The sequence below is a fragment of the Emydura macquarii genome, unplaced genomic scaffold, assembly GCF_026122565.2.
Source record: "Emydura macquarii macquarii isolate MOO-44397 ecotype Brisbane River unplaced genomic scaffold, CSIRO-AGI_Emac_v2 contig_1477, whole genome shotgun sequence".
NCBI lineage: Eukaryota > Metazoa > Chordata > Testudines > Chelidae > Emydura > Emydura macquarii.
Genome location: NW_027131614.1, coordinates 18,518,813 through 18,546,416, shown reverse-complemented (window position 1 = coordinate 18,546,416; position 27,604 = coordinate 18,518,813). Strand labels below are relative to the sequence as shown.

Here is a 27,604-nt window from a genome sequence, read left to right as displayed (position 1 = left end):
AGACAGTCCAACAGAGCATTTATTTATAGAATTCCTATTCATCTCATACACAATCAGATGAAGCAGATACAGTTTGCTGGGCCATTTGGGAAGATTTCCAGGATGCCAATCCTTGAACTGCTACAGCTTTTCCTACATATACAGTTCACTGAACATTGCTGGAGGAAAAAAGAAGCAGGTATTATGAAGAACATTCAGTGAGGAGAACTAATTTATCTGGAACCAGACCCTATTAGTACAAAGAAATTAACTGAAAGCTTAATAATGCAATAATTAATAATAACTTAGAAAAATTAGCCTTTGATCTTCTAACTCCAAATACCTCCAGTCATATCAAAACTAAATTGAAGCCATGAGAGATAAATGTAACTAAACTTGGTAGACAGTGTTTTCTATTACACAGATATTGGGATCTGCAGAATTTACCTTACTTTACTGTTTGGATAATCTGGCATACTTCTGCCACATGAACCAAAATGGGCATTTTGCTACTGATGATAGTAAGAGTAAGATCTTTGTGTTGAGCTAATGCGTCATAAGCAATGGAGATGCAAGCACCGAAGGAAACAAAACATTAGAGGATCTGTTACTTATATGGAAAGGCTTTTTCAAAACAAAACAAAAAATGTTTAATTTTACATCCTGTCAGCTAACACAGGCATGTTACACACATGCCACACTAATACTGTAAGCATATCTATTAATATATTATATAGCTATACATGGTGGGAAGTTACATTAATTTACTATGCTCTTCCCACAATTCTCACATTTTCTATTTGTTCAGTTTCATTGCTGACTTTTATAGTAGTATGGGGAACTCTTTTCTAGATTGCATATGTTATTCTGCTGTCATCCATCACTTTTTCCTTTTGGCAGATACACATCTTAGACTCATGTCTCAAAGAAAAATAATTATTGATAAGCCCTGGTCCAAACAGTTTACGGTCTGTCATCCTGCTTCCTCAGACTGCCATTTCATCTCTACATTCTCATTTTCTTGCACTGGCAGAATGGAAGATCATGAAAAGTCAGAGGGCTGCAAATGAAAACTGAGGAATGGCAGGCCAAGAGACAACTGACTGCCCATTAAAGGCTACAGACAGACAAGAACCCAGGAAGGAAGTTTAGCTCAATGCTGCCAAATCACACGCTGAAGAGCCGAAGGAACTAGCATGGCATCTGAAAATAAGGCCCAAGTTAAGGAGTAATTCCAGGCTTTGAACTGCCCTTTGGTATGGATTTGTGGATGGAACATAGCTGCTTACTAGCTCAAATGCAGTCCCAGAAGGTCCTGGCACTTCTTTATAAACAACCACCATAAAGAGGTTGTGGTTCAAGTTCCAGAAACCTCTAGGTGTAATCAGTAACAATATTAGATAATCCCACCTCAGCAATTTAAGAAGTCAGAAGGAGCTGGAAATGGACCAATTTTTTAAATGAAGATAATAAATCAGAAGAGAAAATGTAAAATTCACTTACATCATAAGACTATCATGCATAATTTGGGTCAAACGATCTAAACTGCCAGAGTAATGTATGATTCTTAGAAGTCTTAATATGATCTGAACCCCTCCAAGATAAATCCAGACATTTCCCCCCACCTCCGAAACAAAAATGCAGTTTAGACACTCAAGAAAAATGTTAAATTTGCACGGCTAAAGTCCTAACTTTCTTTTTAGAAAAAAGTTGAGGAAAACAAAGAGGGAAAAATCTCATTAAAAAGTTTAAAGCCACAACATGATAGTGTCAGTGAAGTTGCAGGCCTCAGCTGACAGAGAGTACAGCACTCAAATTCACTTGTAAAATGATTGGAAGGAGGGAAAGAATAGATTGCCTGTTTCTAAAGTGTGTGTTATAGCACTGTTTTGTTAACAGTGGAAATTTTGCTCTTGTACTATTAGCTTAGATACATTAGAACATTATTATGTTGGTTGACCTGATTGATGCTTTTGAACTAAGGAAATGGTATACGATATAACAGAATTGCGATAAGTAACCCAAAGGTGAATCTAAGTAACTATTTTCCCTACTCCACGATTGGTCAGTTTTTCTAAAAACCACCTCCCCGAGCCAATTTATTATATCCATCCATGTAAAGACATTAACATCTATGTAATAACAGTGGGTATAAGAACAAACCAAGCTTTTATAGGATTAAAAATATGTAAAACCAAAAGCCATTTTGTAAGCGCAATATTCAATCCTTTTATTTATTTAGAAATATTTGGCATTCAAGGAATGCAAATTGGAACTTTTGGTACAATGCTATGTAGCATCCATGCCACCTTTTACTGTGAACTACAGTTCTGATACAAATAAGGTATATTACAAATCAAGGTGTTCTAAAGCCTTATCACCTTGGTTGATAAATCAAGTTAAAATAAAAACCAGTGCCCAAATAAAACGTTATCCTGGGCTTCCCTTCTAATAGCTGATAAAAGTTTTAAATTAAAAGTTTAGAGAAGAAGTACTATTGTAGGCCTCAACTGCACTATAAATATCACGATAGCATACAGATGCCATGTTATGAAGCTGAATCACTTTCACATGGACTGTCTGAAGAAACTGACGAGGATAAGATGGCAAGACAAGTCTCTGGATAGTGAGGTTCTCACATGGGCAGGTATTCCAAGCATCCATACTCTGTGCTCACAGATGAGATGGGCAGGCCATATCACCAGAATGTCAGATGAGCAACTGCCAAAGAAGATCTTTTATTGTGAGCTAAAAGAGGGAAAGGAGGCCAGAAGAAATATTTCAGAGACTCCTTCAAGTTATCGCTAAGGCGTTTCCACGTTGACCCAGAGTTTTGGGAAGATCTCGCTCAGGATCGTTCTACCTGGCAAAGTCTCATCCATACTGGAGCCACAGTCTCTGGACAGAGAAGAACTACTGAGGCAGAGCAGAAGCGCCAGCAGCGTAAATCTCACAATAGCAGCATGTCCACTGTTAATCAAGTAACCCATAGCGGCATCTCTTGTTCAGTGTGCAACAGACGGTTCAAAGCTCAAATTGGCCTGATCAGCCACTCACGTGTTCGCAGAAACCAGTGATATCATGGTCATCTTCAAACTCAAAGGACAAATGACAACAATAAATGTTATGTTGCAGCAGCATGCCTAAAGATTGTACTGCCATTGCACAACTTGGTTTGGTAGCCTTATGTGGAAGAGACTGAAGGGTTGGTTGTCACCAAAGTAAGTACCTGTGCTCTAGCCCTTGTAGAGGAAAATGTTACAGTAAGATCCTTTACCATGCTGAGCACATGATTTAGTTCCTGCCACACAGGCAAGGCCAAACTGTGTTTTATCCATCCAGGGCTAATACCATGTTTAGGGACACAGCACAAACATGGTAGAATGGATAGTGTAGACAGAGCCTTAGTTCCATCACTAATACCCAGATGCGCAGGCAGATGTACTTTGTTTAAGTACTTTTAAATACTAACTGGTCTGAGGAAAAGTTATACTTTTCTAATACGAAAACCTCAGGAAGTTTGATTTTAGCCAAGGGCCCAATTCTGCCAAGGGGATGTCTCTTTGGGCTAGATTGCGAGACTCTAGGCACATCCCTGCTTAAAAGGCAGTGTGAAAGCTGCACCAACTCAGGCAGCACCAGGAAGCACTCAGGCATGTTACTCAGGCATGCCTCTGAATCACAATTCCTCCCCAGCCTTCTCCTTAGTCCTACGGGGTAGTAGTTTACTGCTGCCCTATATCCACAATAAGGGCTGGATTCTGAAAGGTGTTGAATACTCTGAACCTGATGCAGCAAAACAGGAGGATGCCATAACTGTAAGCACATAGCAGTCTCACAGACTCAAGACTAGTTGTTATGGCCAGCAAGTGGGGAGGAGGGAGAGCCATAGCTTTGCCCATTCCCTGATCACCTGTTCTGGGGAGAGATTAACCAGGTGAATATCCCCTTTTATTCCCTGGCCTAAGATCTAAGAAGCCAATGTAGGGATGTAAGGGGAGTTATTATCCCATCTTACTTCCTTGCATGGGCATGTAGTCTGACCACAATTTAGCCCAATGCGAGTTAGGTTGGCAGAATCATCCCCAAAATAAGGAGTGTCATACTCATTAGGAAAAGTTTACATGGTCTCCCAACTGAACCTTCAAAAAAAATCTTTGCCATAGTATTATTTAAACACCTTACACCCTTTCTCTATGACACATTCAGCCTTTACTAATATACTAACTACAGTTACTTCTAGGGTTAAATTTAACCCATGTTCTTTAATTAGTAGTAAAAGAGCCAACTTTTTAATCAGGCCTCACGTAGTTTTAAAGTAGCCAGAAGAAAAAAAAAAAATACAGATATTCTCCTCCTGCAAAATAATCTTACTAAAGCTTTGTTAAATAGTTGACTTTTGTTCTTCAGTGAAGTTTGCAATTTTAATTGTCCAGAATAATTCTGCCCACTAAAAAGGGGCATGATCATTTTATTTTGTAGTACAAGGAAGTCGCTGATGTATTTAAGCTCTTGATTTAAGAAGAGCTATAAAGTTACTTTGTAGGCAGTGTCACCCTTCTTTTACCATATAGATGATTATTAAGAATGAAGATTAAATTTTTTACTAGGGGAATATAAATTTTGCATAAATGCTCTACCCTTGTATTGAATAAACTTAGAAATGAAAAAAAGATTTGCATTTAAATGAAAATTTTAGCTTCTTTGAGAAGATGAGACACTTACCCACAGGTATTAAAAAGAAAAAAGTGCATTTTAACTACCTCTATTAAATATTGTTCTTCCACCTCTCCAAGATGACTCCCAGAGTTACATTTTCAGAAGAAAAAGGCCCAAAGTGGTGCAGCTATTTGTTATCTGACCTCAAAGGGCTAGTGTTTTGCCCCATATGAACTGGGCTAAAACTCTGAAGTGGAATAAATTAATGGAATAGAACTGAGTGGAATTAGCTCTCTTTCATACTGAAGCACTGCAATGCTACAGGTCCCACAAAATTTTTCATTTTGGATTATGGGAAAATGTAACAATGCCAAATTCCAGGAATTTACATAGTGAATATGTGGTCATAGGCTGTTCAGAATTATAGTGCGTACAGTGAAGGAGGAAAGAGTACATCTTTTGAAAGGAATTCATACAAGACAACCTTTAAGAAACCAGCAAGTTAATTTTGGAATTCTAAAAAGATGCTCATTTAAATCCACATTGTAAGTGAACCCTCCTTCTTACTGTACCAATAAAATTGGTACATGTGTTTGTCTTAGTGAACAAAAATACATTAAAGGAAATGAGGCTGCTTCTATAGGGACAAACACTGAACTAATCTCACATGAGAGAAAAATCTAGCATGCGCATTTAACATTGCAAACGGAAATCAAGAACAAGAATTAATTGTTAAAAACCGATATGAGGAACCACTTTCTTTGCTTTTAAAAAAGATATACAGAAATAATTACACTGATTAATAAACCACCAATATTCATGATTTTCTCGTGAATTAAACTGGTTTAACTTTTCAGAAAAATATCACCAAACTAGTACAGAACATGTCTTATCATTCATAAATACTATTGTGTCAAAGATGAACTGTTGTTGCATACACATTTGTGTCTGCTTTCTTGTGCTTTTTATCCAAGGGAATACGGAACACATGGTCACAGGTTTCCTGCTAGGTGATTTACAGGGTAACCAAGTGACTAATAAATCAATCCTTTCTTCTACCTGATTCAATATCGAGCTGCTACAACTACTGTAACATAATGTGAAGGGTTCGAAGAATCCATCTGAAAAGTACCTCTTACATTATTATAAGTATCCATCTGGATTTTCTTTTAGTTCACCTGTATTCACAAATATATACTGTGTATGCACCTTGAGTATTACCATATGGGAAAGTCTCAAAAGATAAAAGATGAAATGAGGTATGAGGCAGTTCAGTTGCCTTCCTAATTTCTGAATTCGTAACCGCCACCAATGAAGAAACCCGATGCTATATGTAGTCCCCCAAAATACATTTTGAGTTGCCTTGGCTCTCTGTGCCTAGTTCTCTAGCAGGCTCTTCTCACACCTGTTTCCTTAGGCTGAACATTTTGAGGATGCAGAAGCATTTGTGTACCCCTCAGCAGTTATGTTTATTTATGTGATGCCTTCTCCAGATCTGGGAGTTTGTCAACCAATGCTTTATGATTCACATTGATACTGGCTAGGAGTCCTCCATCATTGCCATCTGAACCAGTATAACTGATTTCTTCACCAGTCAGGGTAGTCATGTGACCACCCAATGCTTTCAGCACAGCATTCCCGGCGCATATATCCCACTTCTTGATGTATGTCACATGAATATACACATCAGCTTTTTCTTGTTTCTTGTCAGATACCTCAAGGAGGGCTAAAACTTTATAGCCTAGAAGATTAGAAAGGTAACACCAATTAATGAAAACATCAACTTTCCTAATACATCACAAAATAACGACATTTATTAGCAATTACATGTTCACTTAGCAGTAAAGCGTAACAAAAATGATTTGGTTAACTGTGTCACGTTTGTTCAGAGTGTAATGATGGATACTGCAGAAACCTTCACCTTCTGTCACGCTTCCTGCAAGGTGCTGAAATAAGATTTTTCCACTACATGTCACACTTGAAACTAACAAGCCCATTTTGAACATGATCATTTCCTCTACTGCTTTGTCAGATATACAGACATATCAGGAGATGTATCAACAGAATCACACTGTGTATGTGTTTAACTAAATGATAACATTTCACTCTTGGGCTTGTTTGCTTTACTACAATTTTAGTGCTTAATCGCCACTTTACTCTCAAATGCACCATTTTTTAAATTCTAGCTGGCATGCATATCAAACATATTTCCAGTTCATAAAAATCTCTACGTGTAATGTGATTTCTTCATTTTATTGATCAACTTCATTCTTTTACAAAGCTCCCTACTCGCTCATTTCACGGTACAGCTAATCCTCTTCATTCATGCTAAACCTTTCCCCTTTTTTATATGCAACCAAATGGAATGGAATAAGTGCTGTGTCAATTAAACTTTCATCTCTTTTGCTAATCATAACCCAACTTCTTTAGACTCATTCTCTTACCCAGGACTACTCATCAATATGAGATATTATTAACTGCATCTTTTCTAAAAGATACAGCAGTCCATATAAAGAAATTGGAAGATGCCCATTGTGAAATTCAGAAATTACCTGTATTTTACAGGAGCAAAAGTGGGTAATTATTTTACTCTTGTGCTTCCCCCTCATCTAGGCAAATTCTGTCTATACCATACATCAAATGTTGCCAAGACACAGCATAAAAAAAGCTAACCAATTTGTTTGCTGCTTGTTGTTAAATCTCCTGGGACTGACTATTAGATTTTTTTTTTTTTTTTAAATCACTGAACTCCTTTTTCTTAATTTTCAGTTTGTACATCTGAAACTGTATGGTTATTTTATTGTTTTGTCATGCCAGTAAAATAGTGTAACAATTCCTATTTCTGATCATGGTTACCAGTCTTTTCTTAACATATCAGACAGTTTCACTCTGATCTCTTCTAACATTCGGCATAGAGTAAGTGTCACCCAAATGCTACTCTTTCCATGTACCCAATACTCTCTTTTTGTTGTTTCATGTTGTGCCTAATATTTACTCCTTTTCCTGCCAACTAACCAGTGCTTTTTAATCACTCAGTTCTCACCTCACAATCTGTGGGTGCTGCAAAAAAACTGAAATAGGTTTAAATTTGGGTTCTTGGTGCATGAAGTACAGTACTTCTGCTTCAAATTACTTTTTTGTCACTTCTCCAGTTCAATAACCATTTTCTTACTAAGTAATCCACAAGCAATAAAACGTCTGGGATACTTAAAAGTAACAAACCTGCTCCACCTGCTGGGATGATCACAGTTTTATTTCCAAATGTTTGCCGTGCAACCTGCTCTACTTTTCCTGCATGAGAGCGAGACACAATAATTCTTGGAGTTTTCTCATTGTAGGAGGAACGAGCTTTTACATTTGACCCACCGTTCACCATTGCCCAGACTACAAAAGAAAAATACATTCCATTAGTGGCTTTGGGAGGCATCTGCTCTTTTAGGGATACAATTAAAGAGATGCTCAAAACCAACCTTTGGTAGGCTGTACTCAAAAGCTATTACAATCTGACATTTATTTGGTGTTCTAGCTGGTGATTTCAGCACAGCAGAGAGGCTGAGATTATGTGGTCAGAGATTGACCTAATTTGTAATCTTTAAAGTGGACTCTCCCCTATTAATTCATGTATATGTGGTAGAGAAGGATCATGAACAAAAAGTGTTATGGCACTTCCAGTTTGGAAAATGACTCCCTTCACCCCCTAATCTTGAGTAATAGAATTAACTGTGTGTGTACATTTTAAAAAATCTTATTTGGGTGCCATTCTTGAAGATTTTTAATGGGGTATCCTTGCGGATTCCTTTATATGACGAAAGAATGTGGCAAATTCTCAAAGAAAATGACAATTTTTGTTTGAAAGAAAATCAGCACTTCGATAATAGGTGTAGCAAGTGCTTCAGAAAAAGCCAAGATACATACAAATGTGAAAGTAAAGTGCTAATGGTTAAATGCTAACTTTAATCCCAGTTTAAGAATATAATACTTAGGGGGCAAAAAAATCACAACACTGAATTTTCAATAGGTAGAAAACTCAGTTCTTCTGAACAAGCTTAGCTGTGGTAGTCAAAGCTATTACATAACTTCTGTGGACTCTAGAGGTCAGTATGGCCTAAGGGAAAAGGTAAAGGTGTAATCAGTCTCTGTTTTAACTATGGAGGAATGCAAGACATTTCCTTCAAATATACTCAACACTTGCTTTGTTGTTTGAACCTTTCAGAAGTTAATGGCAATCCCTTGTCCTTGAATGTAAACATTTAAACTCACATCCATCCTCATCAGTGCTTTAAGTGAGACAAAAGATTCTGTATGTGAGTGCCACATATTTGGAATACACAGATTCTCCCCCTACCCCCCAATAAAATCTTGTGTTTAAAACGATTGTGAAAGATGGATACATGTCAGTTATTAACAGTGGTGCCTGCAGTCATACGCACGTTATGCAGGTGTGTACACCTCTGGCTGTGGCGAGGAAGAGCAGCACGGGCCAACCCCACTGCCCACTCAAGTTTGGCAATCATGATGGAAAGACTGCAGGGCCAAAATTGAGTGAGTGGCAGGAAACTGCCATGCCTGAAGCAGGAGCAGCTCTTTGGATTGAACAAGTGCTGCAAGGACTAACCTTTGGGGGAGAAATATCTTACTAGACAAGAATGTAATTTGTTAATAAGCATAGGCTACAGATTGTGTCTTATGATTTTCTTTTACCTGCAACCTTATGCTTCCAAAACTTTACACTTGCTTTTATTTGAATCTTTATCTCAAGCTCTATTAAATAAAGTTCAAAGTGGTTTTATTCGTAAACCTACTGTGCTAAGGAGTGTACTGAATTAAGGTGAAACCAGTGAACCAAGGTGCACTGCTTCTCTGGAGGCAGTGAATAGGTATACTTTGAGGTATTCAGAAGATAAGGGACTGTGCACTCGAGTGTAATAGAGTGGGATGTGTAAATTGCTGGCTTGCACTGGGACAAAGCGAGGCTCCTGGAGCCCCGAGCAGAACACCTATGCTGCCAGTATCAGATGGCTTTCCGCAGGTGGACACAGATGGGGTTTCCTCCTGCTGTGAGCTGGTGGTAGTGATTCACCACAACCATCTCGGGTAACTTCAAAGTGTCAGGCCACTGCACCTGGCCAGGCCAGGTCAGAAGGCATGGACTTTGACAGGTCAGCTGCTAGCGCCAGCAGCTGCAACAGGGATGGCTCCACAGAGAATTAATCCCTGGTATGACAGGAAAAATTTCTGCAGGTACCTCTGATCATTAAGGTCCTGATACTGCTAGCCTTACTCATGATAGGAAATAATCTGCTCTTGAGAGCAGTCAGATGGACTTCAATGAGACTGCTTGCATGAGCAGGGGGCTACTCAGTATAAGGGGATAGAATACAGGCCTATAAATGTAGTGTTATTTTCTTTAGAGATTGTTCTTAATGTTTCAATGAAGAGAGCTTAATCAACAACTGTATTTTCAGTTTATGTTTCTTCCATGTACTATTCTTCCGTCCCAAAAAGACCATCTTTTCCGGTGTGTTTTTGGGGGCCCCAGTCTTGAAGACTTTGAACATTACCACAATATATGTAAGTAATGATACCTTTTTGTTTTCCTGTATTAGGTATTATTGTATCCATTTAACACTAGATTCTCCCGCAAGTGTAAAACTTTAACTGCACATTAGTGAAAATGGCAGGAAAAAAAAAAAGAGAGAAATATACTGATACCTGTATATGCTGAGAAGGGCTTGTGTATTACTCCTATTACTGGTTCACCATTCACAGCCACACACACCATAGTAGTGACATATTGTCGAAGATCCTCTAAGGGGTGGGAATGGGGAGAGAGGGCAGGAAATCAAACATGAATTGGCTCAACATCACACAGGATAAGAGCACAAAAAACAAAACAAAAAAGCCCTGACTTTATAGACTTACACAGAATGACACATCATAGCCTGTAGTAGCGTTAGTAAATTAATAGATTGTACTGTGATCTTAGCTTTCAAGAAACAGCCTGCATTTTAAATTCAACCCTTTAAAAAGGTATGACTCTACTCTGTCTTTATTTAAGTCACTCCAAAGTTACCAAAAAATGTAAAAGAGTAAAACAACTCCCCAGTATTTCCATACTTTCTATTGTTCAGTAGATGTGTGCTGCGCGTCTACTGGACCCAATTCTGCCACCTGTTCATTAAGCAATATATCCTTACATGAGGGTGCCAGATTTGAGCCTAACACAGAACAAATTCCTCCCACTCTCCACCTCATTTTACATTTTGGTCGCTTTAGAGCTGAATGCTCGTCCGAGGTTTTGAATTTTCATACCCGATTACCATCATACCAGTAAAATATCATCAAGGAAAAAAACCACGGTTATAGTGTTGCTTTAATTACTTATCTGTTTTTATACTGGTTAGGTTTTTAACTGCATTGTATTATATTGTAAATTGTTTGTGCAGCATCATGAGCCTCTGGAGAAGGGGGAAGATTTACAATTATGTGATGCATTTTTAACTTCATGTCCATTCCTTAATTCAAGCCCAGGTACAAGTCAGAAACCTACAAGCAAAGAATGAAACTGGAATTTAAAATATTTTGCTTAGAATAATTTAGCACAAACATGAGAAATGGGTATTAGTCAACTGCACCAATAAGTGACAAACATCAGATGTATTTTAATGTCCACCAAGTCACAGAATCTCAAATTCATTTCAGCCTTTGGACAAACAGTAAAATACAGTGTTAGGCTTTGAAAACAGCTGTTGCCAAGATAACTATCTGGGATCTCCTTTTTAAGAATAGTTCAGCTAATTCACAACAGATCTAATAAGCAACAACTCTTGTATAAAATTTCCCTTGAAAAACCATTTATTACATTTTTGTCTCCTATCTAAAGGAAAAAAAATCAGAATTAAGCATTTGGCTCAGTTAAAAAAAACAAACAAACAAACAGCTACCTGTGTATTCTTGCGTCGCGTCTAATGGATCAATCCACACTGTCACACTTTCTGCTGGGACCTTTTTAGGCTGTATTATTTTCTTTATGTCTTCAGGAATACTGCGATCCCAGGAGATTGCCTCCTTATCAGGTGCATCAATGTGTTCTTCAGTATTTATCTATGTTAAACACAATAAAAGAGAACACATTAACCCCAAAGTGTTGTACTGAGATGATCTATTCAATATTTTTGTGTATAATGGAAATTAATAGCCTTCCCTTTCTCCTTGAGTAATTTCATTTCTAACACAGTGTAGGGGGTAAAAAATCCCAAAACTTTTAATGAGTTTGGAGACCAAATCATACCTCTGAATCTTCAGCTCTGCCAACGTGCAACACAGAATATGTGACAAGCGACCATAACATAGAACTCCTGTATTTTACTGCAAGCCATCCATATTGACAAATCATGGTGTTTTACTACAAACCTGGCTATATTAAATTGTTTTCTAAATGATCTGTTCTAGGAGCTATTCTGGAGGGTGTTCTTTGGCTTGTGTTATACAGGAGGTCAGACTAGATGATCACAATGGTCCCTTCTGGCCTTGGATTCAATGACTATTAATATATAAGGGCTCTGAAATGCACAGAAATTCAAACAGGAGTTAGAAGAGGACACATATTTGAATTCATAGTCACCTGGCTTCCAGCTGAGTGCACTTTCTCCTAGACTACAGGGTATTTGGATGGGGAAACCTCCATTTCTGTCTATGGAACATTGTCTTACTTGGCACTGCAATGGGACAGGCAACCCAATTCTGCTGAGATGAGAAATATTCTGCAAAATCCAGTATGGTTGAAAGCTCTGATTCCAAGTCACTACTGCAGGCTCTAGTTCAGAGGTACCCAAACAAGGACTCAGTAGCCACTTGCCAGGAGCCAGACGTAAAATGGAATAGAGCACAGTACCATCATATTTTCTTTGAAAGCATGTGCAGGAAACACACCAATCTGATTTGAAGTGGCATGGCCATTCAGATTAAGATGGAACACTTTATGCCAGGTGTCATGCTGCCTCGTATGGGACACAGCTAAGAGCACCAATCTCAGCTCAGACTGCCAGAGAACAGAGCATGTATGCCGAATTGGTGGTATATTCTGTCACAGGATTTCACCAAGCCAGTCACAAATGTGTGCTTCCAAAATACTATACTAGTTATTTTGAAGCCTCAGGCAGTCCCCTTCAGGCCCTCTAGCCCCTCATGTAGCACCCAGATAAACCAGACTTCTATCATAAATGATTAATAAAACCGGGAATCACATCGATTCTTCCAATTCCAAAGAATCGGACACACACCTCAGGTCAAAATATAAGTCAGATCTCACCAAAAATGATACTGGTAGCCAATCCTTTAGTAATTAAAAACTAAAGGTTAATTCATATTGAAAAAAACAAACAAACAAAATTATTAAGAGGTTAAACTGAATCACATATATTACAGTTGATTTCAAAGTTTGTAGATCAGGATAATAGTAGTGATGTTAAATGTGCTAGCTTGCAATAAGTCTCTCTGGATCATCCCATACATTGGGGGTCATCAGTTCTTTGTTCAAAGCTTCCCTTTGTTAGAAATGAGAGTCCAGAGATGTGGAGCACAAATGAAAACAAAGAATATTGTCAAAGGGTTGGTCTACACTAGAGAGTTGTGTTGACAAAAGTCAGCTTTTGTCAACAAAACAGTGGAGGTGTACACATTTGAATGCTCCTCCCACCTATGTAACTCCCTTGCTATGCTGACATAATAAAACCACCTCAAGGAGAGGTGTAGGATTTATGTCAGCACAGATAGGGGGACACAGGACCCTTACATCAGCTGTTAGATGTCATTCTTGTCAATTTCAGGCTCCAGCCCAGGGCAGCCTGGTCAATTTCAGGGCTGAGCCATGAAATTGACATAGCTGCCTGGTTCCTGCAGAGAGCAGGGGAAGGGAGAAGCCCCAGACAAAGTTCCCTGGCAGGGAGCGGAGAAGCCCTGGGCTGCTTCTCTGTTTGCTTCCTGTGGGTAGGCAGTGACAATCAGTCAGTGGTGAGAAGCCTGAGCAGCTGGACCCCATTCCCCAGGGGCAAGAAGCCCGGGTGGCTTCCCCCCTGCTCCTGGCAGGGAACAGAGAGGGAAGAAGCTTGGGGCTGCTCCTGGTGGGGAACAGGGAGTGGAGGGCAGCACACCAGGAGCCTGTGGGACTTCCAGCAGAGAGCTGAGAGATCGGTGCTCCTGATGAGGATGCACTCCACCAACCCTAGGCAGGTAGCATGGACATCAGCCACCGCTGTAATTACTGTGTTGGCTGTAAGTCAACTTACGTTAGGTTGATTTATTTTTCTAGTGTAGACAATGCCTTAAACTGTCTTGTGGGTGCTATCCAGAAACACAATAGGTTTGAGATACAAACACATAGCAAATATCCATAACTTCAGCTACCACGATGATAGATGGTTTTAAATAGGATAATAATACTTAGAGTATAACTTTACCATTGATCCCTTACAAGACATACTTTGTATAAGATTTATCACAATTGTGCAAGAGTGGTGATATTTTAGTGTACATATGTGGTCATCTTTCTTTTTATACAGTTTCACACCAGGACCTGTAATTTGTAAAAGATGAACCTCCAAAAAAAAAAAAAAAAAAAAGATGGCAGCCATTGCTTCACTGTAGAATTTTGTGGGATGCCACTGCCCACTTCACAGATCACCAGACAAACTTGTGGGTATAATTAATGAATAAATAAGAAGAAACAGGTCTAAAAAATTGAAGTTTCTTGTTACAAAAGTCAGTTTTTGTTCCTTGTTATAAAAGCCAATTTCAAGAGTAAGAAATTGATTTAAAGTGATACAACTAAGCTTCACAATTCCACAAACAACCTAATCATAGGAACTAAAGTAGGATAAACTTTTATGTTTTTTAAATGGTCTATCTATATATAAGGTGTTAATACCTCCATCCGTTATATGATCACTGGCAAATCCAAATCCCACTGTTATTTCATTAAGACAGCAGATTACTTTAGTCAAATACAGTCTGCTTGTAATTTACAGGTAGCCTTTATCAATTAGGCATATGTGCAGAAGTCAGACTTATCACTTTCACTCCAATGCACCTTTTTACAGGAACTGCAAAGGAGTCAACAAGATTTCATGGTCAACAGTTTCAAATGCCCCTGTTGAAACTAACAAAACCAACATGAATGCCCACTCTGTCCACTGACAGAAGATCAGCCAACTAGATCAGTGAACTAACCACCTGAAGCTAGACTGAATGCTGTCAAGGCAATCAGAAAATTCTCTATGATGCTAGAGTTGCTTTGCCACAAGAAGTTGCTTTGTCACTGCTTTGGGGGGGGGGGGGGAGGGGTTTGGTATACTTGGAAGCAGAAGAAGCTAGAGACATGAATGAATAAATAAATAAATAGTGTGACTCAAAGCCTCTCAGTTGAGGGAATCCTGGTATTTTATTCTCCTAGACTGAGATTATTGATGCTTTCTTCCAGATTACCAGTCACTAGGAACATAAATGCAAGACATAGTTCAGAGCTCCCAGCAGCATGCAATCTCTTTAAAACTCAGCTAGAGAGGATGGCACATGTATCCCCTCATTCACCAACACAGATTTGCTATCATGGAAGTGACTAATCCACTATGATGAAGTAGATAAACTCTGCGGTGAGAAGAGATAAAACTATTTCTAAGCAAAGGCATGACATTGCCTCAGTAATGTTTAATCTCAGTTTGTTTCTAATTAACCTTAATCTCTAATTAACATAAACCTTATTTACTCCAAATTTACCTACAGGTCCTAAGCCCCAGGAGTGTAACATTCTTTGTTGCTGTCACCTGTACTCTTTCTTGTTCTAAGTTTCCTTCAGGTCAGTGCCCTGTGTAAAATAGTTAATAGTTGCTGTCTACTTCCTACTGGACAAGGGTCCCCATCACAAAAAAGGTCACCACTCTAGCTGGTCACTTCTCTGCAAGTTTCAGCAGAAAGGACAGGATTGGATGAGCATAGAGAGTTAATCACCATCTTCTCTCTAAAAGGCATCCCAATCAGATCAGATTTGAGGGACATGGACAAAACAGCATGTGGGAGCTTGCGCTGTTATTTGTGTTGTACCTCGTTTATGGACAGAGGAATTCAATCTCAAAGGTCTCTGTATGGCAATTTAAAATAAAAAATACCAACTGAAATAGTTTTAAATACATTTGAAAAGATAATCACAGAACACATTACCATAATGTTAGGGCCTGAATTAAAGCTCACTGAAGAAAATATATTAAATAGGAAATTCATTTCAGTGCAGAGAACCAGCATAAATCATTAAAGAATGTCTTGGGAGTGAAACCCTTAACAATATATGTCAGTGGAATATTGGGATTCTATATCTTAGCTCACTGTTCTACTTAGGTACTTGCAGGAGACTGCCAAAAAAGGAGACAATGTCACAAAAGTATTGCAACAATGTAACTATCCAAATCAAGAATAGAGTTCTTCCACATAGAGTTGTACTCATCTTGTTCTGCACAGTGCAGTGCCAGTTCACAAGATGACAAAGGAAAGCCTGTCAAGGTTTTAATAGCACTTGGCTCTTTGAACCTACTTCCTTAATACTTACATTTTCAGTGCTAAACTGGTATTAAAAGCATGATTTACTGTCCCAGACTAAACTCCAGTTACATCTTACAATCACTTTTCAGAATGTTTGCAGACACAAACAGCAGGTTTGGAAATGGCAAGTATAAAAATAAAAGGATTTCACAGTTTGTGTGTGGCAAACACTCTTTTGTGTCATGGAACTTTAGAAAAAGGAATTGGGCAATACAGATACAATTTCTAAGAAAACAGTTCCTTATTTCTATGAATTCAAATCAAATTCTTAAATTCTAAAAAGTTAAAATTTAGCTTCAATGGCACTACTTACAAGCTTGAAATTAGGCCTGTGTTTAAGAATCTAGCTTGACTGGGACCTTAATGCTCTATCAATCTTTCTGAGCTTTTTTCCCCTTCATTCTGTCTAGGTCACAAGTAAAAATAGGATGAAACCAAACTCATTTTCTAGTTAACGTTTGGCAAAAGCATAAAAAACCCCAAAATATAACTGGCATAATTCTACAATGATTTGCATTCCCTTTCACATGAGGTGGACTGCTACAGTTAAGGTTTGAGGTATACTGGCAGAATTCATGCCAATGAATATACTGAAAAAGGCAGAGGTCCTGTGGGAAAACATGGCTGCAAATTATATGATCACATACTATCACAATGCATAAACACAAGGAGGCAAAGTACTGGTAACTGTTATTCTGGCATTTTCTAACTTTTCAGCATGTGACTTTACGACCGAAATAACCTTCTTTTAATGCGGTGCTTGTATGTTATCATATGTATTATACTTAAGACAGTAAGCCTTTTGTGGCATACTATGCCTTCATGTCTGAATAGCAACCAGTCTCATGGGGTATTAGTCCCAAGAGGCATCCAAAGGCCCTGGTGTAATACAACTATTACGTAATGATCCTCAGTAAAAAGGTGATCAGGCTTATTGCAGCACATAATAAAAATTAATTGCTACTCCCTACTCCCATTTAACTTTGCTGTAAAAAGTCTTACTGTAATTGGTGTGAATGTAGCCCATTAACATCAAATAGAATAACTTGTATAAATAGTAGATTTTTTTCCCCTCTGTAGAGAATGGAGACTCACTGCACATTTTTTTCCCTAAGAGAAAAAACAAAGATACAAAATTTTCTATTGGTTTTTCTCCCCATCAGATTTCAAGTGCTTTTATTTATAAATCTGAGGTGTCAGAAATCCAAGACTCTTTATATGTTTATTTCATATCCCAGAACTAGGAGGTTTAACTCTTCCTTTTCTATGGATAATGAGGTCCTAACAAGAAAGTCTGCTTCAGGTACTGACTTCTTACATGCTTTTCTTCTTTGTAATGTTCATTAGTGTACTGCAAGATAGACAGTACTGCTAGAAGTCTACTGGCTCACTGGTTCTTATGTCTACTTTGATCAAATGACAAACACTATTTCCTATTATCAAATTAGCCTATTTTTGAACACTGGAAAATTACAATAATACTGAAAATGCAATAAAGGTTTCTGTTCTTTAAATAAACTGACTGAGGCTATGCCTACACTTAAGCTGCTGTAGTGTTTCAGCCTAGATGTTCACTACAGCAGTGGGAGGGGTTCTCCTGTCGCTGTAGTTAAGCCACCTCCCCCACTGGTGGTAGGTAGGTCAATGGAAGAATTCTTCCGTCGACCTAGCACTGTCTGTACTGGAGATTAGGTTGGTGTAGCTACATCTTTCAGGGGGTGGATTTTTCACACCTGCTGGGAGATGCAGCTTTGCCAGTGTAAATTTTCAGTGTAGACCAACTCCGATTAAAGTCCCTATCCTGCAAAGAAAACCATCCCTGGGCCCACGTAGAGAACTACTGACTTCCATAGGGCTTCACATAAGGGTCGGCCCAAATGCTTCTCTTCGCAGGATTGAGGCATTCTCTAAAAACATTCACTAAAAACAAAACAGCACATACTTGCCTTATGCCTGATTGCACATGCCTTATTTAAAAAAAAAAAAAATCTTGCAAATGGTATCTTTGAGTTTTGTTTTCAGACGTGTTAACGAACGATAATTAATCTGAACATCTTAGTTTTACTTGGTCACAAGTCCATCTTAGTAATAATGCTGAGAATTACTATTTCAGATTAATGAAGGAAGTGTAAATCCATATAACCATGAAAAACCTGACTAACTGTGAACAAGTGATCCACCACTATGCCTACAAAGAACATGCAACAAGAGTTACTTGTTCACTACAGAAGAGAAAAATTTGGTGCAGAGACTCATTAGCCACATAGTCAAGACTTGTGCCTTCTGGAAAGAACTGTTTCCAGTAGATATATCAAAAAATGGCATTTTCATGTTTTCTTTGAGACTGTCTATAAAAGCAGATCTTAAAACCTATTTGCATTCAAAGTATCATTTTGGTATATCAGTATTTCTTGCCTACTTGCAGAATTTGGCTAATTTGTTTCCATTATCATAAAAGACATAGTTTTCTTTTTAAACAAAAAAGAACAGGTTCAGTCTCTCTTTATAAAATACTATATCATCTGTTCCTTGGCATTTGGTTTTTTGGTCAAACACAGATGTAATAATAGGAGTTAGACATCCTGTAACAACCTAACTCCTACTACTGCTTCTGCCTTTAACACACAACAACAACAAAAACCAGTGCTAAGGAACATGACATAATATTTTACAACCCTGTTGGGTTGAAGATCAATGGAGCTATGACAACTTTCACCAGCTGAGAACTACACCTACATCTTTGTGTGTCAACCTTTTGCATAGATTACACAGAGTTTTCATCTTCTCTTAGTTCCCACCTATATATCATTACTGGCAATAGTATAAAGAATTATTTTAAATATGTTTCATCTTGTACATACAAGCTGACCTTGATTTAATGTTAGTTTTTAGAGTTGCAGAGAGGCAGAGAAGGAAAGCATATCTATTTACTTTTGAAGTGACTATTCTGGGATGATTCAAAGTATTAATACTGCTAATCAAAACAATGCCTCAAGTTTTTGCACTCATGAACTGGAGGCTAACTTCTGTTCTTTTTAAAGTTGTATCAAACTGAGATCCAGTATCACTGTCTATCGTCAATTCACTCATCAAGGGCATGATCCTGCACTCCTCATTCTGGAATGAAGGATGAATTCAAGAGGGGGAGAAAAAGGAGGTGACAAAATCACTTTTATTTATTTTTTGGGGAGCAAAAGATCACCAACAGTGCATAGCAAGGAATTTACAGATACGTCTGAAGACGAGATTCTTCCTTGAGAAGCTTACAGTCTAAACACGATGTACAAATTCAGGAAAAGAGGAAGGTGGGATAAAAATGAAGAAAACTTTAAATGAACTGAAGTTTAGCATGCTTCTTATCTGTTTTGGGGTTCTTGTTTGCATACATTTTCCATGTATAAAAAAGATTTGCCTTCTAGCTTAATAATAGCCTTAATAGCCTTTTGGAAGAAGTGTTTTAGTATGTGTAGTACATCTTTGAAGTACTAAGTCATAAGATTATGTGCTTACTATCTATATTACATGGCCAGTGTATTGAGTCTTACTTGGTATTCCCATTACCAGAGACATTTCATTACATTCAGTCAACCACTTGACAAGCTAGTCGCCAGTCAGACGACTTCTCCCACAGTTCAGAGTTCATGCATTTTGAGGCAGGTAGGAAAGACATGACTGAAGTCTCTCAAAAGCTCCAGATATCCATTAGTCACCCCTAAAAAAACCTCTTTTCAGTTGCCTGAGGTAACTAAATGTTATCACAGCATTCCCTAAACTAAATATATGAAAGTTTTAGATAGTATTGTGAAGTGCTGCTAATTACGAAGGCAAAAGTGGAGAGATTTGAAGAACAACAAATGATTACTAATTCTGAAGAGGGGGAGAGGCTTCCAAGTTAACATCTACTGAGGTGACAGCGAAGGAATCCAATTCCCCATTTCCATGCACCTTGTGCAGTCACTTACACCTGTACAAAGCAAGCATAAAATGCTACCATTCTGATTTAGTAGCATTTTAAACAGTTTGCACATGTATGTGACCACAGAAGTTCACACCTTTGAGGCAGTCTGATCTCTTTCTTTGCAACCACAGAAAACTCTCATAGCCAAACTAGTGTAGTTCTGTCCTCCACATGGGTGAAAATTGGAGAATCCAGTCAGTGATGCAAATAACCAGTACACGAGAGACCACCTGCATACTGGGGATTTGGAGGGGGGCAGAAGGGGCAAGGAGGAGACTGTGGCACCAGTGGACCCACTGCTACATGGCCCCATTGCCCATTTGTTCCACACATGTAAAAGTATAAGAAAGAGGTTGACTTGCTACTAGATCATGGGTAACTCCCAGCATACAGCCCTCCCATTTGTGTGTGCATCAGCATCAGAATTTGGTCCCAGAGTAACTCAAGCCTTGTAGTTTCTGACTGTCTGAAGTTTCCAGAAAGCAAAGTTATGTTGATTTACATTTGGTTACATATTCAGTATGTTTTCTGTGCCACTAGAAGGACACAGAACTTTATTGTTGTGGTTTTTTTTAAGAGTAAGTTGTGTTGAAACTAATATGCAAGTCCCACTCTTCACGGGAAGTTTTTCTACTTGCCATTGGCAAGAGGCTTTGTCAAGCCCTACATTTGGCTGTGTTAATGTGCTCCACTAGAAGTGTCTGTAATTCAAGAAACAGAGCTGATTTAAATGGAAAGAAAATTAAGACCATAAATGCAGATTCATGATGATGTATTTCAACATTAGTAGATTTTCCTTGAGGAAAAAAGGAGAAAATACCCTGCACTGAGTTCCACTGGATAGAGATGTGTTTTCTTAGATATGTTCTCCATTGAAGGAAGCTTCTTAAACCTACAGGGTCTGTTCATTAACATTTGTGAGACATTAAGAGTATGTCTACACAGCAAAGAAAAACCTGTGGCTGGCCCTTGCCAGCTGACTCGGGCTCTGAGGGCTTGGGCTGTGGGCTATTTCGCTGCTGTCTAGATTTCCGGGCTTGGGCAGCTGGGCCAGCTCTGGGTCTCTGTGAGCTGGGTCTAGTTGCTGTGTAGACATAACCTAGTTATTTAGAGCTTTTGAATAGGGCAAAGATCAGCAAGTTAGCCACACGGGTCTCCACTTTTCAGTATTAGGCATTCAACAGTGAGGAAAGCCTAAGTTACATGACTGGAACGAAACAGGTATCTTGTTTAACTAATTTTGCTTTCAACTTGCCAAATACAAGTAAAAACCTTTAGAATTTGTAGCGATAAACTTTTCAGTTGTATAGCACTTTCCACCAGAGTCTCAAACATTAATGAAATTAGCTTTAAAGGACCTGTAAGAGGTCCTTGTTTATAGAATAGGAAATGGGGGCAGAGAGATAAAGACCAAAAGTGGTTTCTGATTTTGGGTGCCCAACACTAAGGGAGAGCTGACCTCTGTAAACCAAGCTCAAGGTATCTCAAATTGCATGCCAAAGCTTATGTAGACCAAAACGAATTCCTCAACTTACACTTTGTGTTTGTTGGTAAGCGCCAGAACAGAACCCAGATCTCACAGTACACCATCCTCTTTCTTAACCAAATTAATCTCTCTCTTCCCCACAGTGAACCCAGTAGAAAGAATATCATGACTGAAAACCCTTTGCAATTATTCAGAGCTTTTTGTACTTAAATAGTAGCAAGCTTTTCCATAATTCAGTGTCCCTGATATATATAACTTTACTACTAGTGTATAACATTAGATACTATTCAGTCCTTAGCAGAGAGACATAGGTCACAGAGTTGATATCCAGAGCTGTCTCTTTTATTCCTCTTTTCCTCAAATGCTGTTACATTCCTCTGAGTTTTAGCTCACATATAATGCTGCTCTCTCTTTCCCAGATGTAAATCTGACTATGAAGCATCACACAGAATCACAGAAATGTAGTCCTGGAAGGGACTTTGAAAGGTCATCTAATCCATTTCCCTATGCATAGGCAGGACCATGTATATCTAGATCATCCATGATAGGTCTAACCTATTCTCAAAAATCTCCAAGGACAGGGATTCCACAATCTCTCGGTAACCTATTCTAGAACTTATCTATACTTATAGTTAGAAAGATTTTCCAAGTATCTAACCTGAATCTCCTTTGATGTGAAGTAAGCTGATTACTTCTTGTCCTACCTTCAGTGGACATGGAGAACAACTGATCACCATCCTCTTTATAACAGCCCTTAATATATTTGAAGACTTATCTGGTACCCCCTTAGTCTTCTTTTCTCAAGACTAAACATGCCGTTTTTTAACCTCTCCTCAGGTCCATTTTTCAAGCTCTCTTCTGGACTCCTTTCTATTTGTCCACATCTTTCTTAACACGTAACACCCAAAACTGGACTCAATACTCCAGCTGAGGCCTCATCAGTGCCAAGCAGAGCAGGACAATTACCTCCTATGTCTGAGGCCATGTCTATACTGATGGCAGCAAATTCGCTGCTGCCAGATCGATCTTTCTGGATCGATTGAGCGGTCAGTGTAGACCCGCTCAATCGATCAAGAAGTCGACGCTGGTAAACCACCCCCTCAAGTAGCGTAACGCAGCTCAGTGCAGTGTAGATAGCATGCATAAGGGAAGCAGATCAGTCGACGTGAGTTACGCAAGCTACTCTGCGTAGTTTGCGTAACTCCCGTCGACTGCCGCCGAATCTCCAGGTAAGTGTAGACCAGGGCTTAGATAACACATTCCTGTTAATACACCATAGATGGATTACCCTTTGTCACATATACAATCACACTGTTGGCTCACATTTAATTTGTGAGCCACTATAACCTCCAGTTTGTTTTCAACAGTACTACTGTCTAGCCAGTTATTCCTCATATTGTAGCTATTTGATTTTTAATTTCTAAGTGTAAAACTTTGCACTTGTCTTTACTGAATTTCAGTTTGCTTATTTCAGACCAATTCTCCAATTTATTGAGGTCTTCATTGCAAAACCATTCTTTCTAGGTGACAAATCTGAGGAACTGTCCCACATTGAGGTATCAATAGAGGATATTTTGGAATAAACTGATAAATTAAACAGTAATACATCCCCAGGACCAGATGGTATTCACCCAAAAATTCTGAAGGAACTCACATGAAATTGAAGAACTACTAACTATAGTATGTAGCCTATTGCTTAAATCAGCCTCTATACCAGATGACTGGAGGGTAGCTAATGTGACTAATTTTTTTTTTTTTTAAAGCTCAAGAGATGCTTCTGGCAATTACAGTCTGGTAACCTTAACTTCAGTACCAAGCAAACCGGTTGAAACTGTAGTAAATAACAGAATTATCAGACACAGATGAACAAAATATGTTGGGGAAGAATCAACATGGCTTTTGTAAAGAGAAATCATGCCTCACCAATATATTACAATTCTTTTGAGGGTCAACAAGCATGTGGACAAGGGGAATCCAACTGATATAGTATATTTGGACTTTCAGAAAGCTTTTGACAAGGTCCCATTCTAGAGGCTCTTCAGCAAAACAGATTGTCATGGGATAAAAGGGAAGGTCCGCTCATGAATCAGTAACTAATTAAAGATGTGAAACAAAGGCAATTTACACAATGGAGAATAGTGGGGTTCCTCCAGAGATTTGCAGTGGGGCCAATGCCAGTCAACACATTCGTAAAGGATCTGGAAAAGGGGTAAAACAGTGAGGTGAGAAACATCTGCAGACAATATAAAATTACTTAATATAGTTATGTCCGAAGCAAAGAATTACAAAGGGATCTCACTAAACTCAGTGACTGGGCAACAAAATGCCAGATGAAATTCAATCTTGATAATTGCAAAGTAATGCACATTGGAAAATACAATCCCAACTATACATACAAAATGATAGGGTCTAAAATAGCTGTTACCACTCAAGAAAGATCTTAGAGTCATTATGGATATGTCTGAAAAATTTCTGTTCATGTTACAGCGGTAGTCAAAAAAGCTAACAGAATGTTAGGAACTATTAGGAAAAGAATAGATAATAAAACAGAAAATATCATAATGCTACAATATAAATCTATGGCATGCCCTCACCTTGAACAATGTATGCAGTTCTGGTTGCCCCAACTAAAGATATCTTAGATGTGGAAAAAGTATAGGGAAGGGCAACTAAAATGATTAGGGGTATAAAACAGCTTCCATGTGAGGAAAGATTAAAAAGACTGGGACTGTTCATCTTAGAAAAGAGACAACTAAGGGGGGGATAAAGGACTATAAAATCATGAATGATGTGGAGAAAATGAATACAGAAGTGTTATTTACCCCTTCTCATAACACAAGAACAATGAAATTAACAGGCAGCAGGTTTAAAACAAACAAAAGCAAGTACTTCTTCACACAATGCACAGTCAACCTGTGGAATTTGTTGCCAGAGGGTGTTGTGGAGGCCAAAAGTATAACTGGGTTCAAAATAGAATTAGATAAGTTCATGGATAATAGGTTCATCAATGGCTATTACCCAAGATGGTCAGGGATGCAACCCCATGCTCTGGGTGTCCCTAAACCTCTGACTGCCAGAAACTGGGACTAAAGGACAGGCAACAGATCATTCAATAATTGTCCTTTTCCATTCTTTTGTTCTAACGCATATGGCACTGGCCACGGTCAGAAGACAGGATACTGTGCTAGATGGACCACTGGTTTGACCCACTATAGCTATTCTTATGTTCTTACAGTTATTTAGATTTCTAATCCTATCCTCCAAAGTGCTTGCACCCCCTCCCAGCTTGGTGTCATGAGCAAATTTTATAAGCATACTCTCCACTCCATTATCCAAGTCACTGAATGAAAATACTGATTAGTATTGGACCCAATACAGACCCCTGAAGGACACCACTAAATACATCTTTCCAGTTTGACAGAGAACCATGGATAAACTACTCTTTGAACACAGTTTTTTAGCCAGTTGTGCACCACTACATAGTAATTTCACCTAGACCACATGTCCTAGTTTGCTTATGAGAATGTCATATTGAACAGTGTCAAAAGCCTTACTAAAATTAAGATATATTAGGTCCACGGCTGTCCCGTCCCACCCCCCCATCCACCAGACCAAAAACCCTGTCAAAGAATTAGGTTGGTTTGGCATGATTTCTTCTAGACATATCCATGTTGGCTATTTCTTATCACCCTACGGCAAGGTTGCATAAGATAGCATTTGGTACCAGGGCACAGTCATCACATCAAAATACGTAAGCAAACTTTTTTATTTTCTCACTCCACACCAGACCCCTGCAATTCAGATGCGTAATATGCCTCTTTTCATTCAACCTACTGAGAGACAAAAGCCTTTATAGCACTTTGGGGCAGAAGGTATTATTTCATGTTAAAGTGCCTACTGTTTGCAGTACAATCTGTACTGAAATAGTTCAAGCAACAGAAACCTCTAGTGTGGATGCAGTTACAGCACTATAAAAGGTGCCTCATACTGGTATAACTAATCCTGCACAGGAAAGAGAATAAACTATACCTGTACAAGACACCTTTATACCTGTATAACTGCATCCACACTATGGGTTGTACCTCATGTAACCCATGCCTGCTTGCTGTGGCACACTGTCCCCCCCTCTAGTGACAACTAGACCAGCTAGAAATGAATGAGCCTGCAACAGCCTTGCAGAAAAGACATGAGCTCATGGGTTCTCAAACTGGGGATTGCAATGTTATTATGGGGGGTCATGAGCTGTCAGCCCCCATGCATGCAGGGCTCTGCCTGTCAGCCCCAACCATGGTTGACAGCCAGAGTCCTGCAGAGCTGGGTGTCCAGAGAACAGCAGTTGCTGGCCAAGTGCCCAACTCTGAAGGCAGTGCCACCCCACCAGTGCAGAAGTAAGGGTGGGCTGGCATGGGGCTGGGCCATCACTTTGGGGGGAGGGGTTTTGTCACAGCTTGAAATATTTTCAAAGAGGGTGCCAGCAAAAAAAGTTTGAGAACCTGTGTTAGCTCATGCATTAAGCTTCAGAAGTCCCTGGTTTTCGATGCCTTGGACAACAAGCGGGGTCTGCTAGCCTTCCACTAGGATAACTATCACAACAAAAAATAAAATAACACCTCTGACTGAAAGAGTTAGACTAGCAAAAACTTGTGTGCCACTCAGACCTTAACAAGAGAGGGGCCGGCAAGGAAAAGGTAGAGAGTCACCGATCTACAGGATTTCAGGGGCACCCAGTTTAACCAAACAGAAAACTGCCAATACAGGATCCGGTTCAAAGGATTTATGATTAGGGAGGGGTGTGTTTGTGGACTAAGGAGGCGGTGGTTCCAGGGAAGAGATTCCTCTAAAGGGGGGCTGCTGTTCAGCTATGTAGAGAGGGGGCTTGGGATGGGAGACACGTGCTTCATTCTGCCAAGGGAAAGGGGGCCAGGGGAGTGGGAGACCCACCTGCACGCTGGGGAAGGCGTCCTTGAGCAGGTAGAACATCTTGCGATTGGACAGCACGTCCCCGCTGGTCATCTTCTCCTCAGCCCCCTCGCGGGTCTTGCCCTTCGCCTTCTCGTTGAGGGCGTTGCTTTCGCGGACGCGCTTCACCTCCTCACCGCCCTTGACTGCGGCCAGCACGGACACGGCCAGCAGCTCCCGCAGATCCACGGTGCCCTCGGGCAAGGAGCCCGGGGCAGCGTCGGGTCCCCCGGGCCCGGCCCGCTCCGCCTGGTCGCCCAGCACGAAGAGGGCGAGGCGGCCGGCTAGGAAGCCGGAGTAGAGGTGGTAGAGGACGCCGAGCCCCAGCAGGCAGAACACGGCCAGCCCCAGCGGGGAGAGGCGGATCCCCATGGGGGCCATGGCCGGGGGCGCCCGGGCGGGCTGCGGCGGGGCAGGCGCGGAGCGAGCTCTCGGGGGCCGAACGCGGGCGCTCACCAGCGTTCCATAGAGGCCCGCCGCGTTCGGAGCGCGGCCCCCGCACCCAGCCCGGTCGCGGCCCGCGGGTGGCGCCCGCGCGCATGGAATCCCTGGGCTCCCCGACCTGGCGCGGGCTGCGTCTCTCGCTGCTCACTCAGCTGGCTCCCGGGCCGGCTCCACGTTCCCCAGCCAGAGGTGAAAGGCAGCTGCGGAGCGTGTGTATCCGGGTTAGGCTGGCTTCGTGTGGGGCGGGGCCGGTGCGCCGTGAAGAAGGCTGCTGCGGCTGGGGCTTCCGTTGAGCATGCCCGGAGCAGGCGGGGGGCTGGGGACTCAGAGAAGGGGCTAAGGAAGGCGGCGGGGGGCTAAAAGCTAGAGTGAAGTGCAATGCGCAGATAGTCCGCTCCTTCTCAGTAGGAAACACTCAGGATCGCCAGCCTCAAGCAGGCCAAAATCCGGAGTCAAGCCCACGGAAATCATGTTTGGTTGGGTTCCTAAGGATAAATGTTGGATTCTTTTGATTTGGCTTTGAGCCTTTA

At 40.1% G+C, this 27,604-nt stretch overlaps 1 protein-coding gene across 2 annotated transcripts; it reads right to left on the bottom strand.

Moving 5' to 3' along the window:
- Nucleotide 1: 1 nt before the first annotated feature.
- Nucleotides 2-27,268, bottom strand: BPNT2 (3'(2'), 5'-bisphosphate nucleotidase 2). 2 transcript variants are annotated; one of them, XM_067553744.1, is made up of 5 exons: nt 26,613-27,268; nt 11,583-11,742; nt 10,351-10,446; nt 7,861-8,022; nt 2-6,379 (listed from the first exon to the last, which is right to left on the bottom strand). In XM_067553744.1, the coding sequence occupies exons 1-5, from the start codon at nt 27,009-27,011 to the stop codon at nt 6,108-6,110; spliced, it is 1,089 nt and encodes a 362-aa protein (XP_067409845.1). In that variant the 5' UTR covers nt 27,012-27,268; the 3' UTR covers nt 2-6,107. The 2 variants fall into 2 exon arrangements, with proteins under 2 accessions (XP_067409845.1, XP_067409846.1); XM_067553745.1 differs by having other exon boundaries at nt 7,870-8,022.
- Nucleotides 27,269-27,604: the final 336 nt, after the last annotated feature.

What these genes read in the sequence shown, in the direction of transcription:
- BPNT2 (XM_067553744.1), bottom strand. Translation starts at nt 27,011, where the DNA reads ATGGCCCCCATGGGGATCCGCCTCTCCCCGCTGGGGCTGGCCGTGTTC. An exon ending in CGCGACGCAAGAATACACAG is followed by an intron (nt 10,447 to 11,582) that starts GTAGCTGTTTGT and finishes CCCACCCCTTAG; the next exon opens with AGGATCTTCGACAATATGTC. An exon ending in GCCCTTCTCAGCATATACAG is followed by an intron (nt 8,023 to 10,350) that starts GTATCAGTATAT and finishes TTTCTTTTGTAG; the next exon opens with TCTGGGCAATGGTGAACGGT.